General features: G+C 40.8%; 1 protein-coding gene across 6 annotated transcripts in view; it reads left to right on the forward strand.

Moving 5' to 3' along the window:
• raskol (Ras GTPase-activating protein raskol) overlaps positions 1 to 14,771 on the forward strand; it is a 262,564-nt gene that overhangs the window by 88,402 nt on the left and 159,391 nt on the right. For 3 of the 6 annotated variants that reach the window (XM_022084516.2, XM_087350956.1, XM_022084517.2), the window contains exon 1: positions 365 to 2,613. The exons of 1 other annotated variant lie outside the window; for it this stretch is intronic. In XM_022084516.2, the coding sequence (XP_021940208.1) occupies positions 2,208 to 2,613 (406 nt within the window). In that variant the 5' untranslated portion in view covers positions 365 to 2,207. Of the gene's footprint in view, positions 1 to 364; positions 2,614 to 14,771 lie in introns of those variants that run through there. 2 more of the 6 variants (XM_022084518.2, XM_022084519.2) reach the window with 1 other exon arrangement.

The raw sequence follows: 14,771 nt of genomic DNA on the forward strand, positions 1-14,771 counted from the left end.
CACCTTGAATATCCATGGTGCAAACAAATGAAGTCAGTTTGTTGACATTTTACGAAAGTAAAATGTAGTTGTCATGGACCTCGCAGAAATCAGCGACCTGTGACACGCATTATATCACGAAGTCCAAAGAAGCCGAATTGTTTTAATTATGACGAGGTAAGGTCCGTAGCGACTTGAGGTGTCAGTTTGTGTGTGTGTAATCCATATAGATCTGATACATACATGCTATGTTGTGTAATGTCAAATACTGTTTTTCGTACGCCAGGAGTTAGTTCGGATGGGTTCGTAATCTTTCGGGCGTGTCCGGCTCAATGATCCACTGAACAGGTGCGGAGCGGGGCGGCGAGATCTGTCCACCAGTACGGACAGCTACAGTCATGTGTTAACTTCGAAGAAGTTGAGTACATCTGTGATGACGTTTACACTTGGCCGGCTGCTACAAAATCTAACGGGTCTGTTACGCGTTTCTTGTAACAGCTAGCTTCCTGGTCCATCATCACTTCTACCAGTCAGTGAGCATGGTGATCGGTGAATTGTGGATGCACAGCGAGTTTTTGTTTCAAAACACGACATTATTTGTGGTTGAGTGAGGTTATTTTGGTGCAGTTGTTTCTCATACACAATTCCATAAAACATCGTTTAAAATATGCTTTCGAAGTAGTGACGTGGAAGATCACCTAAAACATGTTAAATTGTTACGCAACACGTGTTTATTTCTCATGTTGTTTAGATAATTGTTTTGCGATCGCCAAAAGACGCCATTAAGCTGTGAACATGTGCGTCAAAGATTGTCATAAATATGTCGGAAACGATAACCGAATGTTCAGTTATCGATACGAAGGTAGAAATACATCGAACATGGAGAGTTTGTGAGAAGTGTTAAGAAATTGTTGCTTGCCGCGTTTTTATTCGAGATTTCAAGAGCGTGATTATTGATTCCGGGTTATTATGCCCTACAAACAGACTGGTTTACAACCAGTGCAAACAAATACAGAATTAAAGTGTGACAGGGAGCATATATTGCTACTGCCATATTTACATCTTGTGTGTATTCCTTAATATGGACTGCTTCAGCTGATTGTAAGCTGAGGATTCATGGATATTAAACGTTCAAAACCGAAACAAAGTGCTTTTGAGTTTGCAGCGTGTCGTTTAACATTTATCTACGGAATTACACTTCACGTTATTTCTGATCCATTAATTTGTATATGTGTTTGATATAACACGAGACGTGGGCCTGTTGTGTCAAAAAGAGGTAGTAAACGAGTTCCTGTAGTACAGTAAAGGGTGAAATTTTAGTAAAATTATTTTGAAATTATATCCGTGTGAAACCACAAATAACGGTTGTCATTATATTGCCACTTACGTTAGAACGTTGCGTTCTGCTATAAAAAATAAAGGTGCGTGATTTATATATCAGTCAGCAAGTAATATTCCTCCTATAAGCGATTTGTGTCCACCTGTTGTCACGCAAGCACTCGATAGTTCCTCTTGGTTGTCATACACTTCTTCCAAGGTAAATACGTAGTAGCTTCTCCCTTTCTCCCAGAGTTACATAAAACACTCTACGTAATTGTGTGAAAATGCCCAGTATCATCACGTGTTTTATTCCATCATAAACGCCAGGTTTTCTTCCCATAAGCCAGAGATATCCGGAAAATTATCTATGTAGATAAATATCTTAACGTACCTCCAAAATACTTTCGAATATATTCTACAATTGCGTATTGTATACTTGAAACGCAACCTCAGATCTTGCAGACATTTAAAAAAATTGCATAATATATGCTATTAGCTTCAAGTACTCGTTCAGAATAATGTAATCTCCCCTTAAGACATGATCACAAAACTTGCGAAGACCGTAAATACTTCTGATAACATTCTAAAGTAGCTGTGGCGAATGGTGAAGTGCTGTAATGATTCCAGGCGTCCTAAAATATGTGACACGAAGACGTAATAATCTTTCATTTACGTAAGCGGCAACGTTATAAGACGTGTGCTGATCGGACAGTACATGTTCGTAATTCCCGTGGTCATAACAGTACTTCTGCAAACGTGGGTGAACTCGAATGTTTTGGAAGATTTCCGTGTGTAATTATTAACATCCCACAAACAAACAAGTGGTTTGTCCCTCGCGGTTTCTTGTCCCGCAAGGCGCAAGAACAGTTAACCGGGTTCAGTGCAACGGAGTCGATGCAGCTCCCGCCATGTCTCTCCCAAAAGAAGGGGAGGTTCTACGAGTTCCCGGCTCTCCTCAGCTCGATGCCCGCAGAGTGCGTGGGTCCTGGCGCGACTACCTGGACCCCGCCTCCACCCCTCCGCCACAACCGCCGACCCTCAGTGAGGAAGAGGAGGACGACGACGACGATGACGCTTGTTGCGTCGTGAGCGCCGAGGCGGACTTCGAACCTTTCTCGGACACTTGTGGCGAGGGTGACGAGAGTGATCTGGAGGGCCTGGACTTGACCCTGTTTGAACCAGCCGCGGCGGCGAGCGTCATCGCCCCTTGTTGCCCTCAGTGTTGTGGACATTGCGCCAGGGAAGTGGCTCGCAGGAATGGCGCCTTGCCAGGAACGCTGTACATCCTCACTACAGTACAGGGCGCCGACAATGGTAAGCATCCGCAATTGTAAACGTTTCAGGGGATGTTTCTTTCGCGGTCTTTTCGCCCTCGAGTTAACAACAAAAATATTTCTATGTAATTCAGTCCGTTAAATATTCTGTTTCAATCTTCGGGCAGAATGTGAGACTATCACGAAATATATCCCTATACATTATCTTTCTCTCCAGGACGGTATTTATTAACGCGCACGCTACTGTTTCTCCACGGCTTTCATATTCTGGAACTAGCAAGAAAAGACTACCCGAGCCGTACATTTGTGTATTTAATTTGTACCTAGATTTTCCTAACATATTATTTTATAAAGTTAGCTACAGTTGCCTCGTCCAATCCTTTAAATTCAAGACGGAATGAACAGAGTATCAGAGTTATTTTTACACATGCTCCATAAAATGCAAACCCGACTACACCAGGTGACGTCAGTATGACAAAACAAGCGATTCCTCTCTCCCCCCCCCCCCCACCCCCATGAAGAACTAACAGAACAGCTTCACAGTCTTTGCTGAAAATGCCCAACACCTTCTCGAAGAAGTACTGGTCGGCGTATTGTCTTCCTTGTCGGGATACGCATTGCCGAATGATTCACGAACAGGAGCAAAGTCTCGAAGCGAAATAAAATTCGGGAACGAACACATTTCTGTTCTTGCTTGCACTGTGCAGGTGGAGTGAGCAGCGGCCTAGCAACAAGGGTGACCTTGTCTCGAATTCACGTGGGAGGTAGAGAGAGAGAGAGAGAGAGAGAGACAGAGAGAGTTACGTGTGGGTTGACCTGCGTATGGTTCGTAGAACGTGCGTTTTAAATGGTACGCTTTGTACAATTCCTCAAAGTGGGGCGGAATTGCTCGATGCACTTTTCACCCTTCGGGTATGTGAGCATGTAAGTTGTAACTCCTCGTAGACTGAGGTCGTTTGAAAATAAAATTCTGACAAACATATTTTGACCCAAAGATCCGGAAGATGGAAATGAATTTCGATTTGTACTCTCAACGTTATTGTTACAGTGAATAAATTGCAGGAGGAGGAGGTTGTTGACAGATGAGAAACGTGTAGGAATGCTTGAGGGAATTCGTAACTTCGGAGACGATAGACGTAGATGGGAGAATGTTTTTAAAACTGATCTTAGGGAAATGAGTGGGAGAATGAGGTGGGTTTGACTGCCACAGGACAGGGTCCAAATGGAGATGCTTTGTGGTCACGGAAATGAACTCTCGAGTTCCAAAAACGGCTTGGGAATTTTGACCAAGTGAATAACTGTCAGCTTTTGATGGAATACCTTGCGCCATTGGGTTTGTAAGTCGTCACTGCTCTTTTATGCAGATTGACAGTATCCGTATGTAAATGTCGGCAGTTGTTAAAAACTAACACGGTTATTGACGGAATTCTCGTAAGACGGCCCACTTTCCATTAACAGCGAATTGTTGGGTCACGGCTGTGCCGTAACCTTGACGCTGCTCCGACCGCGATAGACATCATCTCCCATACTCTTGTGGTCGATCACGTGTTGTGTGATTGATTGTTCTTACGTTGTTAAATGACGCTTTTCACTATAAGTTGTTACTGGTTTCGCACGAGATGAGGTGAACATGAGTAATGGTTAGGTGAGGATGTGGAAGGAGCGGTTGAGACGTATACGAAATTATATTTTAGCGTTATTAAACTGGAGATAATTTCATGTTATTTAACAGAAGGTTAGAAACTCTTCAAACTGTCCGTAATTGGGCTTGCCCCCCGCAGAAGTTGCAGAGATGATGAAATTAACATAAATTAGTGTACATGGAAAATGGCTCGGTGCTTTGCACTACTATAATTATCCTGGTCCTATAATAGACACTCGCTTGGTTGGGGTTGAGAAAGGGTTGCTTCTAGGGAACCGGATCGGGTTAAACTGGGCGTACACGAATTTCCTTCTGTCGACTCATTAGGCTTTGAAACAATAGGGCCTGAGGCAGGCGATTTAAACGAAAACGGAGAAAATTAAATTGTTGAAGAATTCGTAATTTGGATAGGGGACACAAAGAGCGCACATATGTTTTGTGGGGGGGGGGGGGGAGAACGTATCTTGGAGTGAAATATCAAGATCTGGTTCAATTTATATAACCCGGTTTCTCCGTGGCACCCCAACAATTACTCCATTCACACACAGAAGAAGGCAATGGCAAACCACTTCTGGATCATCTGCCAAGAACGTATATGAACAGGTCCCAGTCCGAGAAAAGGATGCAAGGATCCTGTTCATATGGACCTGTCGTCAGACAGAACACTAAATAATAATAAATAACCTTATGTGTTAGGGTTAAAATTGCGTTGAAGGAGGTGGAAACTCAAGTTAACTCGGGGATGTGGTCAATTTGGGCCCCGTAAAGCGATTGTTGGAAGAGACGCAGTGAGATATATCAATTTATTGAAATTATAAATATTATTCCTCCACTGTCTGAAGGAATCGTATATCATCAGAATAAATGTGCACACATAATGAAAATATTGCATGTTAAAAAAGCAAATTCTTTAAAGAAACAACTTTAACAAATTTTTAGGGTTAAGAATTTGACTGTCAAATTGAGAATTCTCGAAACAAATTTTCTGCGCGAAATAAACCACTTAAGGAAACTGAAACCTTGAAAGGTCTTCGAACTTTATCCTTTTCTTTCCATCTTCGTCTGATCTAATGTTCTTCGCTCAGGCTATAAATAATATGATTGTCTCCTCACATAACTCATTTTAATTAATTTCATCCTAAACGGTGCAGCAACTCAAACCGCATGTCCCCCCCCCCCAACCCATAGAACTCAGGGAATTAAGATCCCTACAGGGGTTCCTTCCCAAATATTCATTCATGATCATCTTGTTATTTATCGTTGCATAAGTTCGTAGTTGACATTACATCCTTAAATATAAATCAGGAAGTCTCCGTCAAAAGAGTTGCTTCCGGCGTTTTATACTGAAATTCTCCGAATGGAAGTCGACCGTCGTGCTAACTTGTACCAATTTCCTGGAAGAGGAATTGTGTTTTGATCGCACTGTGCCGAACCGCTCCGAGTCCTTGGTCACCATAGACATTCCTTTTATGTGAAAGAACACGTCTATATAAATTGATTCAACCTTCACCGTAACAATGAGATTGGGGCAAGATTTATATCCGCTGCAAGCAGTGTCTGAAACTTTTGTTTTGATCTTAAAACAATTATGCCCATCTTCTTGGAGCTGTCTTCAAGAATTGAAGGTCTTAGAATTTTCTAGTGCACGTGCACAAAGAAGTCGTAATTCATTTTCTGTTCCAGTAAACGGTCATTTTGTGTTTCAGTCGTTGACCGTCGTTTTAATCTAGTAAGGCATGTAAGGACTTCGAAGTGTTTTTGTCGAGTTTCGTGCTATGAGAAATGAACAGTGCGCAGAGCCAGTTGGGTTATGACTGTCACGTGACTGCGTAAACGAAACAGCTGGGGATTCTCTGACAGGGCTTTCATAAAAGTTAATGTCAATGTCGTGCTCGTTGGCTCGAATTTGAACTGCACATTCCAACTTTGAGCAATGTTTTCTTACCCTTATACAACGCATCAGCAGCTGAAATTCTGGGTGCATATATATTACTAGATGGCCTGTGTAAACGATCAAAATCTCAGATGAAGTTTCGACTTGGCCAACCGGACCTGGTGAGACTTGCATAGCGACTAGATAAATTATGAGTGGCGACTTGTTTTTCAAGGTTACCTGTGCTTCAAGTTGATTACTCAGATTACAGATCTTGATTGAAAAAAATAATTATTTTCATTAACATATGGCTGTATGAAATCTTATTCAGAAACCATTTTGCTGATTTTCGTTTCAGAGATTAATAAATCGCTCCGTTTTCTGCTCTTTCTCGCAGGTTACAATAAACACTTCAGACAAAAGTGTCATCGTAATAAGATTTTCGCTGTTACATAGACTACCTTATTGATTTTTTTAAAAAATCAACTTCCTCATCTTCTTTGGTGAACTATTCTGCCAGCATGCCTTGTAAATGGTCCACTCTTCTTTTTAATTCAAAGAAAACACGATATGTTTCGGGCTGTAGCGGTCATTATCAGGAGTTATTAATACAAAACATCATTACACTCCTTGCATATAGATTCTGCCACAAGCAGAAAATACTAATGTAAGACAACGAAATGTGTTTAAGTGACAAGAGGTTAATAACTCATATACCTTCATCATAAGGTGCTCGTAATGACGTATATCTTACACTTCTTTCTAGGAGCATACAGTTAGAGCCACCTTGGACTTCTGAAGCAGATGAGGTTGATTGGCCAATGTTGTAGCACAATCAGCTTCACTTGTCACCAAAGCACACAGTAGTTTGTAACTCTTTAAGTGATATTTAATTCTCACCTGATGTAATGATTGTACCCCCGTTATACGGTTTAATTCTTCACTTAATTTTATTTCTGCAGTGCAGCATCCCAGTGTTTTGTTTATGTTTGTTGAGTCTTGATATTGTTTTCGCTGCTACTTTTTACACACGCCTATCTTGAGTTGGGCAACATTTTCACCCCTCCGGATAGACTCTATAAAGTAACTGTGACTCCGTTTCCAAAGACACGTTTTTGAAAACAGACTAAATGTGATATTAACATTGGGAAATGCTTTGTAATAGACACCTAGAAAGTTCATAGCATTTACGAATGCCCGACCAAGATAGAAAGATGCCGTCAGAATTATGAGTCGCCAAGCCCAGTCTATGGTATCGTTAGATTTTGGTCTATAAAAACTAGTGTCAGCATTGGGAAATCTGTGGCTTCAACCAGCAGTGTCCTAAATAACGTGACATTACTTTCAGTGGTTTGATGATAAAGTTATCTTGTGGTTATAAAAGTTTTTATTAGGAAACTTCATCTATGACAGCAAGGGTAATATTTTTGGAAATTTTATTATGGCTGTATTTCAGATTCTGTAGTCCTATAAATTGTTATGACGGATGAGTTCACAAGGAAACTGGACCAACTACGCTGTTATATGTAGTTCAAAATTAAGTAAACATTGCTGCATACAATTAGGCGTATATAGTTCAGTGATGTATCACGTGCAAATGGCCTTCGTATGGAGATGATGGGGTTTAACGTGCAGTACCAACTTTCCGAGTGAATGTTTGTTCCAGAACACCAATGTGCAATGGGCAGGAGCCTTGAATATGCTGTCTCTCTCTTTTTCTTGCTGTATTTATTTATCTTTTCTGTTTCTGCATGCACAAGTCTGACTGTGTACGCTGTGTATCGCCTGTGTGATCAGACGAACTTTGTTCCTACTTGTGTGGTTGGACCATGGCGAAACCCTGCTCTATTCCGCTCTATTCCGTGTCTCGTGTTGTGGCTTGCCGCATGTTACAGACACTCAGTTTCATTCCGAAAAGTTTTTGACAGCATGTCAGTAGCAACTGGAGGACTTCCTTGCTACATAGTTGGAACTGCAAGGATGCGACCTTTGTCTCATTTTGTCGTGATAAGGTCCTAGGGACGTTCTGGACATAGTTACTTTCATTCACCCATGGCCCCTTTACTGTATTTATTTAACCCCTTAAAAGCCCATTTGTAACCACATGGTCTGTGTCTTTGAACAATCAGCAACTCTTAATCTTGTGTATAATGGTAAATGGTTTGCGTGTGATTCTGCGTGTAACAGTGATTATTTCTTTAATTGGTATTGGCCATTTGATCTTCGTAATGGTGAAGTGTTTTCTTTGCGGTACGGACTCACTTGTTAATTATTGTTTAGAGTAGCCTCGGCTTTAAAGAGTTCAAGTCGGTTGCTTCAAATGTTTCCAAACGCTGTGGTGACTATGGCGATAATTTTGCTTCGAATGATGAGGGAATTGTTATAAGGCCTGCATTGAACTGAATAGGTTCTTAGGATATTTAAGCACACAGTTCAGCCCTCAAGTTTGAAGATACTTGTCTTCTTCGATGTTGCGCCTTGTTATCTGGTAGAAGTTTACAGATGTTTCAGAGGTGCTTACTGCCTCTATCATCAGGGCGATGAGCAAGCCGAAAGCGAGGAATGGGCTTCAAGTATGGGATACAGTCGGGAAGGTGGGCAGGAAAGGAAGCGGTGGAGGTAGTGTCGAAGAGAGACTGAGGAAGACATAAGTTGGTTAATTAGCTAGTTATTCAAATAGTTACGCGTTTAGTATTCAGTTGGCCAGTTAGTTTTCAGTTCGTTACCAGTATTTAGTTCTGCAGTCAATTATTTGTTTAGTTTGTTGTTCAGTTACTTATGTAGGTCGTTAGTCAGTTGATCAGTTAGTTAATTAGTCACTCTGTTAATTTATCGTTTAGTAACTCAGATGGTTCAGTTGCTCACAGTCAGTCGTGTTTTGTGTCAGTTGCTTAGTTACTTCCTTGTTTAGTCATTCAGTTACTGAATCAGTTTCTGATGGTATGACATTTGTTCAGAACTTTAAAATGAACGTCGCTCAGAAAATGAGATAGAAACGAAGTGATAGGCATTTGAAAACCTTGCAGACATTCGTCAGTCCGATGTTGCTAAAGATAATCGGTTATGGAGGCCCAGTTCCTCGTTTCTTTGCAGGCCCCTGACCTCAGTGCGCCACTTTTCTTCTATGAAATGCCAGGTGCTGAGACGTCGTCACACATCTGCAAAGCGCTGTCAAAATTGTGTGCAGAACACAATGTGCAGTGTCATGCACTTACATATCTATCATTCTCAGATTCAAGAGAAAGGAAGTCTCCTTACTCAAATGGACGAGCATATTTTGTGACAATGGAGAGCTTCGTTTCAGAGCCCAATTACTGCACGTCACGCTTAGCAAATCCTACCCTAAATTGACTTTGAGTATCACATTAAAGATTTTTTTTCTGTTTACCTTATTGAAGTGACCACAAGTGCAAGAATTTTGGCCACTTACTTGCGATGACAGATTATGTGCTGAATATTACCACTGTTACTTATCTCTTAATTTATTTAACGACGCTTTCTCAACTACATATGTAGACTAGTATATCGTCGATAATGGCCTCTATTCCATTGCCATTTTTGTTGGTCTTTCATGAGTCAAGAGGCTAAAATTGCTGTCTTAACTGTAGGCAAACACTGCGTAAAATCACGTGACGCATTATTAATTGTGATAAAACATTTCACCGAAGAGTTATTTCATTAAATGGCTAACAATTTGCATACCTTCCAGGAATTCAATAACCACCGTTGGTAACTGTGGGAATAAGTAAGACTGTCTTCTTGGTTGTTGCGCGGTGTAGTTGGTTTTTGTCTGCAGACGTTTCAGACATGCTTGCTGCCTTCCTGTTGGCCCTCACATGAAGGCGGTAAGAATCTGAAATCTCAACCGTAAGAGTCGTCTCCCTGTGTCGTTTTTCCTTTGGTTTGTCGGCTTCATAGCTTTTTCTGTCGTATTTATGTGACCATCCGGTGATTGCATTAGCTGATACACACTAAAGCACTGGGTTATGTCATGTCAAACCCATTTCTTCCTCCAGTATATTAGCGCTCCACCTTGTGACAATAGACCACTGTGCAGGCAACTGGAAGCGTTTATTTAGAGCGTAAGTGGGCCACATCCTACCCCGAAGCCATTGCTTACAAAGTGTTCGACTTCCGAGCAACGCATTACAAATTTACAAAACGTTATATCTTGTAACCTCAGCAGTTTATCGATATCTTAAAACGGGAAGTTCATTGATTTACGTGGTTGTCACCATTCTTACATTAAGGATTTCATTCAGGGAGAAGTGTTTCTTTAAAATGAATAGGTAAAGAACTATATTCATGAGTATAATGTAGCCCTAATACGTAAATAAATGGATTTTCCGCGTTGACAGAACCCGGAAAGACATGTTGTCCATATTATTGAGTAGCTTAATCACTGAAGTCGTTGAAGGACCGGGGTTTGATTCTCGGCATGGACAGGAACCTCTGTCTTCGCCGCCGTGACCCTACTTCTCAGTCTGTATGTGATAGTTGTCACCATTTCCTGATTTGGGACAAAGACCGTATTCTTAAATTCTCTGCCTAAAATACAAGGGAGCATGAATATATTCGTTTATTTTCTTCCGAAAACAAATGCTTGTCAGCGTACGAGATGCGACGATAACTCGTGTATTTTCAGTGAAGCCGTCGAGTGCATTTACGATGTAGGATTTTTCATCTGTACTGCTTATGCAAGAAAAATTTAAGAACGTGGCAACTAAGTCGTTTTACATGCGTGGGCATATTTCTGGAGTTCAAAGTCCCGTACCTTTTTATATTTGTTTCCTGTTCGATGCAAGGACATTTTGCAAATTGACAGAGAGCTGGAAATTGGAGAAGTGTGGAGGAGCTATTTAACAGATGTGTGAGAATTAAACGTAAGAATGAACGACCACTAGCGTTAAATCGAGTTGAAGTTTTAGTTCTTTGCTTCCTTCTTTCATTCATTCTTTCTTTCTTTCTTCATTTATCTTCCTCTTGTTTGTTTTATTGCGTTGTTTTCCTATCTTCGTTTCTTTATTCTTTCTCTCTTACGTTTATGTGCCTTCCTCTGTTTATTGTTAACTTAAACTTCTCCTCATCCGTTTTGTTCCATTGTCCTTTGTTACTCCTTTCCTTTCCTGTGGCTGTAACAAATCTGGCGTATCCGTAGTACCACTTCTGCCCCTGAAGATTCATTACCCCGTAAGAGAGTTGAACTGGTACTGCCCGCGGCTGTTCGTGAAGAGAATCGTCTAGGAATTCGAATTTCATAACCACCCACTGCAAGAACTGTACAGACTGCGCTCCCACGCTAGAGTCCGACGTATCGTAATGTTATAATGGTAATTATATCTCACTGTAAACATTACTTTCAATGACTGAAACGCTTAGGCTAATCGAGAATGCTTCTGACTTGCATTGTGTGGATAATCCTTTCGAATTTCTGCTAACACAACTTTTTCGTGGTTTTCCTCAGCCATTCCGGTTGAATGTCTTATCTTCTATAGCTCAGGACCGTTTCCTTTCCCGTCTGTTTCATTTTGCCCTACGTAATTATTGTCTTACTATCCTTTGTTAAATTGTGCAGTTGATACAACGTTATTAATATCATACGAAGGAAGGAAGTACGAAATAATTGTGACCATCCTTCTATCCAGTAGAGTACCGGGGGTAAAGCAGCTGGAGCATGAAGCTGGCCACTCGCCTCCGAGGTTTAGAACACAGGAAATTTAGTGGCTTTCGGACACAGGGACAACATTTTTCTCCATGGCCGTTTTCAGGCCGATAATAAACTTGCTCTCACGTCATTGTCAGATCCAAGAAGGGTATGGTGCCCATCCACCGTCTGTTTACTCGACTGGTTACCGAGTTGTTCATTATTCGAGTCGTCCAGTTCGTTCATAGCCGTTCACTTTACTGAACGCTGTTCCAATTCAGAACACGTAGTGACGTATGACGTAAGCGCGAAGGAGATGTTAGGATATTTTGGTAGAATGAATTCGATTAAAGTTGAATTTTCCTGAAACGGTAATCGTTTCTGCCCGCAGCTTCGAAAAATCCAGTTCTTGTATGTCCAGATGAGTAGGTTATTTCACCCTTAAGTGTAATTGTAATTGGGGTCCTTAGGCGAAAGCAAACGCGAGGCGTCATGATGTTGGTTGCCCTGGAGATACGAATAGCGTGTTGTGGCAGAGTTTCATTCCTTTGTAATTATTGTGGGAAAGGAAAGAGGTTGTAATTTTGGCTTTGTTCCTTTGTTGTTGCTACAGATGTATTGTTGCAAATTTAATCACACTCCGCATCCAGGAATAAATACTATTTTCTTGTGTTTTGCTAAATGTAACTGCATATTGTATCGAGAAAATGTTATGAATTCTGTGTTTATGTCATGCACCAGGTTTTAAATAATAAATGGTTTTGAGAAGAATTACAGTGTTGGGTTTGAACTTCGTGTAAGGTGGCTTATGTAAGCTGCCATTCATTTCGTTATCTGAGAACATTCAGATTAAAATATGCGAAATTATAATATTTCGAGTTGCTATATATAGTTGTAAAACTTGGTCTTAGATTCTTTGCTCTAGAAGTGGTGGTGAGAATGTGTGGACATAGAAGAGAGGGGATAACAATACGAACTTCGTTTTGTGTACTCTTGATTAGAGCTATTAAATCGAGGGCAGTGAGATACGCACTGGCATTTATTTCATGCGCGTAGTGCAGAGAACGATTCTGACATGTTCCCAGAAAGTAGGCTAACATGTTTCTTGTTTAACGATGAGTGAGCACTGGCCTGTGAGGAAAGGAGTAACATAACAGGCTTGATTTACTTCGTTAGAATCATAATGCCATCCATTTCGATTAGATTCCTGGCCAGGATTGCCACCACTCGCTGATCTCTGTCATTGTCCACAGTTTTGAGTCCTCATATTGTCTTCACATTTATTTGTCACGGATATTTTCCGTTCGGTTCTTTCCTTTCTCCACAGTTGGCTTCGAGTTTTGCCGTATTCTCCACCTTTTGATACTTTCCCGACTTTCATTTTCTTCTCTTTGTATTTTATCGGTTCCTTTCTCTTTGAAGATGGCTGCCTTCGAGTTATTACGTCTTGTAGTCAAAGTGAAGAAATTGTTGGGGGGGGGGGGGTGTTCAAGGGGAGTTAACTTGGCTTACATTTCTTTCTTTTGCTAAGAAATTGAGTCTTTCGTGCTGCAATGCTGAAAAATCTTGTTTGTGCGCTTTTGGGAGTTGCTTTTTTGTTCGGCTATTATATTTTTTTATATTTTAAAATTTCTTAGGTCCCGCCGAGAGCAGTATTTCGTCAGGTCTTCTTCATTATTATATTGCGATCTAATCTTCTCTTTATCCTTTCTGTTTTTGAGAGTTTTGTTCTTGTTTCCTTCTGTATTATAATCCACTGTGATGTAAATTTAATAACTGCTTTTTAAATTAGGTCTTTCTAAATTATGTAGCTTTGCATTCTCATTCTTTTCTGCATCTTTTTCCGAGGCTGTTTGTACTCTATTTGTCTTTCTTTCTTAATTAATTAATTAATTATGCCGTATGCAATTACTTCTGCTATTGTTTGTTTCGTTCAACGGTCAGTTAAAATGCTGTCGAGACGTTCCATGCCGTAGGACGTTAATTCCCATTCCTTGTGTTGAATACTGTAAATGGCTTTTATGCGCTTTCATAAACTTACTTCCCTCCGTGGATTCCGTTCCGCATGACTGTCCTTGTTCACATTCAGGTGACTTGACGGCTGAAACGGGCCCCACAGGGTGTATAAGAACGAAGTATTCAGACTCACAGATTACTTCTTTATTAATAGCGACGTTTGTGACGCATTCCGTTCTGTTTGTTGGATCCTGGTTTCAAATCTTGGTTCAGAGGTCCTTGTGTGGTTTTCATTAGTCCGTACAGACTGGGTTAATTCCTGAAGTTGAGCTACAATCACTCATCATTTATGGTCGTCCTGGTGTTAGACGTTACTTGACCTGTGTAGTTGGTAGAATATAATTAAATAAACGAGTTCGATAACTCTTATGGGTTATTAAATTGGTGCAACCGGAAAGGTATTTGTTGATGGCGAGATGGAGCAGTGTTGATGAAAAGGAAATCAGAGCTGTGGCAAAGGACCACTGAGTGGAGTACCGGAGGAAACATACGAAAAGCCGTTAGGAAAGCCAGCACCGATACCGATTGAGAGCCAGTGTGAAGTTTTTAATTTTTCCGGTCAGTATGAACTGAGGAATATAGAATTGTTTGTTTCTTGGTGTATTTAGCGAAGCGGTATCAGCTACATCAGTTACGTTGGTGGAATTACAGTATTATTGCCTAGTTTGAGGTACAGTCCCAAATTGTCCTGGGGGGCTAAGGAAAGAATACGATAAACCTCCGTCATGATGAAGATGACTGTCTTCTGGGATGTTGCGTCGTGTAGTCATCGACCTAATAATGAAGCCAGTTAAGCGTCTCTGAAATGTCGGTCAGTTTATACCAGACTGCACGGCTAAACATCCCAGAAGACAGTCATTTTCAGGTTTACGTATTATTCAATAATTCCACAAAGCAGTCATTAGTGCGATATGTAGCACAGCTTTGGCCACAGTAATTTTTCAGTATCAGGAGCCATTTCTGTTGTTACATTTCGTATCCATCCCAATAAGTGTTCGTCAGTAGGAAGCGTTCTATAGTTCT

This window comes from Zootermopsis nevadensis, unplaced genomic scaffold, assembly GCF_977971745.1.
Source record: "Zootermopsis nevadensis isolate Lab colony 2312 unplaced genomic scaffold, Znev_1.0 Znev_ptg000002l, whole genome shotgun sequence".
Lineage (NCBI taxonomy): Eukaryota > Metazoa > Arthropoda > Insecta > Blattodea > Termopsidae > Zootermopsis > Zootermopsis nevadensis.